The sequence below is a fragment of the Aethalodelphis obliquidens genome, unplaced genomic scaffold, assembly GCF_003676395.1.
Source record: "Aethalodelphis obliquidens isolate GAN/ISIS:26980383/991018 unplaced genomic scaffold, ASM367639v1 scaffold7, whole genome shotgun sequence".
In the NCBI taxonomy this organism is placed as follows: domain Eukaryota; kingdom Metazoa; phylum Chordata; class Mammalia; order Artiodactyla; family Delphinidae; genus Aethalodelphis; species Aethalodelphis obliquidens.
The window spans coordinates 5,573,245-5,576,469 of NW_020837951.1; the positions used below are offsets into that span (position 1 = coordinate 5,573,245).

General features: G+C 55.2%; 1 protein-coding gene across 1 annotated transcript in view; it reads right to left on the reverse strand.

The window, feature by feature from the left end:
- Window positions 1-3,134: 3,134 nt before the first annotated feature.
- The window catches only part of PRDM12 (PR/SET domain 12), a 13,519-nt gene continuing 13,428 nt past the window's right edge, over window positions 3,135-3,225 (reverse strand). The window contains exon 5 of the mRNA XM_027105972.1: window positions 3,135-3,225. This exon is cut by the window's right edge and continues 382 nt beyond it. Within this exon, the coding sequence (XP_026961773.1) occupies window positions 3,135-3,225 (91 nt within the window).

A 3,225-nucleotide genomic window follows, 5' to 3' on the forward strand; every position in this document is an offset into this window, starting at 1 on the left:
TGTGGCCTGCTGGTCATGAGCATCGCTTCTAAGGTCAGTTGCCATGGTGAAAACTGCTCTGCCACTCATTGGCTGAGTGACACGGGCAAATGACTTCCTCTCTGCCACAGTTTTCTTATACTTCAAATGGACTTTAATAGAGCATGGGGGAGAAACAAGAAAAAAGAGTACCAAGCTCATGGGTTCACGGGGAGGATTCCTGGAAAGCACGCATGTAAATCTCTAAACCCCAAAATGACTGTGGCTGTGTTTGCATGCCTTTGTGGGGAGGAGGGGGCGTGCACTCTTGGGAAAGGGGCCCGAAGCCTCTTCTGGGAATGGGAGCAAGGTAGATTAGGCTTTGAGTACCAGGCCTCCCACCAGCGTGCAATTCTTCAGAATGATGATTCCTATCTGCTCATCCTAGCATCTCCAGCGCCAGCACACTTCTGGAGGAGAAACAGGTCAGCAGCCGGCAGAGCACATGCACTTTCGTCTGCAATTACAGCCTTCTGCCACCAGGTGGGTTCTGGAGCCCGCCCTGTGAACTGTAGCTGAAACTTCACAGAATTACCTACAGAGAGCGATTTAGATTTTTGATCAAGGGCCCCACTGACTTCTCTGAAGTCTGACACCTGCACTGCAGTGAGAGAAGGGTAAGGCCAGGGGCCGCCAGGGGCCACCAGAGGCATCTGAAGCCTCATGGTGAAGAATCAAAGGAGAGGCAAGATTTGTAATGGGAGGAGGGGTAGTACCACGGGTGACATCCCCCACTAGCCCAAGGAGGAAACCCCAGACCCTAGATGGGATCTACCAGTGAACACATCAAGTGTACATCTCTGCCTGTGCCCCCCTCTGCCAGGGTGCAAGACCAGTCCCCCAAAGTATGCGGTCTTTGGGAATACCTGAAGCTCCAAATGGGAATGGTCTGTGTGTACAAGTGTGAATTCCAGTGTCTTCAGGTGTGTGTGTGTGTGTGTGTGTGTGTGTGTGTGTGTGTGTGTGTACAGCTAGATGAGGGTGCACAGAGAGGTGTGGCTGAGGGATGTCAGTGGGTTGGAAGGGTGACAGCCTCACAGCCTTACATGCTGGAGCACAGGTGAGAACTCACACTTCCCAGTTTGTACACCTCCTCCTGGTCAGGAGGTCCTGGAGAGGAGAGCCAGGGCCTGGCCCTACATTGATGGCCTCCTTGCTCTTTGGTCTTCCTCAAGGAGGGACCGGAAATGGGTGCCCAGAGCATTTGGAAATTCTAGGCTTTGGGAGTGCACTTGGCGCCCATCGTGGTCCACCCACACTGGCTGCTTGGATTCCTCAAGTCGTCCATGAAAATGAAAAAAAAAAAAAAGTAAGTAAAGATTTGGGGCAGTAACAAAGCAAGACACTGATATTTGCGAGTCAGCTGGAAACCACGAGGAATCTGCCAGCCCCTTGGGGGATTTCTGATTGCTCTGTGCTGTGGTCATCTCTCTGGGAGCTGACACCCAGCTGTGCCAAGGGTGACTTTCAAAACCAGTAAGTGGGGCTTCCCTGGTGGCGCAGTGGTTGAGAGTCCGCCTGCTGATGCAGGGGACACGGGTTCGTGCCCCGGTCCGGGAAGATCCCATGTGCCGCGGAGCGGCCGGGCCCGTGAGCCATAGCCGCTGAGCCTGCGCGTCTGGATCCTGTGCTCCGCAACGGAAGAGGCCACAACAGTGAGAGGCCTGCGTACCGCAAATGAACAAACAAACAAAAAACAGTAAGTGGAACAACTCTTCCTGCCCCCTCTCCAACTTCTAGACATTTTTCCTTTTCCATATTTCCTTTTCCTTTTCCATATTTCCTTTTCCTTTTCCATATTTCCTTTTCATGCAGACAAAAGCGTCAATCCATTCAGATGCTAAGTGATAAATGTTCCAAGTAATTTTTATTTTAGAATACAAGAGAGGTACAAATGTATTTACAGTTGTACATATACAATCAAATAATATATATCACAGTTTCGTAAATATCATTTTAGATAAATATTTACAAAGTTAAAGTGACCATTTTCTGGAAGTAGAACACAAGTTTTTGAAAATTCTATACATTTTGTACTTTTCATTAATATTATAATAGTTTATTTTACAAAACGCCCTACAGGAATTCTAGTAAATGACTGCAAGGTGGGAAAAGCGACACCAGAGGGCGCCCACGGCCGGAGCTTGGGGAAACTTGGGACAGAACAAGGGCGGAACCTCCCGGGATCCCGCACAGCTCGGAGATGCTTTCCGGGCTGAGAAGCCAGTCTTGGCCTCCTCGGGTCGGAGAGTGGCGAGCAGGGGCAGGAAACTTCCTCTTTCCAAGCTTGATGTCAGAGCTGAAGGGGAGGAGGCATTGGTCCAACTCTCTCATTTTACAGACGGGGAAATGGTAAACGGAGGCCCAAAGAAGGGCTAGGCCTTTCCCGGGGTCCCCATAGTGGATTTCCGTTTTGCCTTCATTCTCAGCCTACCTGGCACATTTGTGCCTCGTCCATCCCCAAGGAGCCGACTTTCGGGGGAAGGTGGCCCGAAGGAGAGAAGGGCCCGCTTGGCAGGGAAGGGCAGGTCTCTCCGGCCTCTTCTGGCTGCCCCTGAACCCCTTCAGTCCCCAGATCTCAAGGTCGCGTCCTTGAGTTCTGACATTGCAAGATACCAGTCTCAGAGGCGGGAGGAGGAGACAGATGCGCGTAGTGCCCGGGCCCGCTGCCCACACTGGGACAGGGAGCTCCATCCCAACACGCAGCTCTCTGTGGCGGTGGTGAGGGCCCCCTTTCCCCGCTGAGGGCCCTCGGAGACTTTCGGTCCCCTCTCCTGGCACCCACCAGGGGGCTATCAGCCTGGACAGCCGACTCCACAAGAGAAGGGAGACTCAGGGGTGAGGCCGAGCATGGGGATCCCCTGAAGAGGAGGCGGCCGAGCAGCTGCACCAGCTGCGCGGCCCGCGAAAAGGACGTCGCCTCTCAGTGTCCTCATCTGCGAAACGGGGCGAAGAGTGTATGCCTGGGCGTCATTTCTGGGGCGCACCTACAGCGCCGGGTCCGGCGGCCGCGTGCCGCAGGGAGTGCGAGTCGCGAGGGAGAGCAGCCCCGCCGCGCGCCCCGGCGGGCTGGCCGGCGGAGGCGCGCGCGGGCGGGAGCGGGCGCGGCGCGCCGCTCACAGCACCATGGCCGGCAGGTGGTGCGCGGCGGCGGCGGCGGCGGCGAGCGCGGGCGCGTGCGCGTGCGGCGCGGGCAGCGCGGGCGAG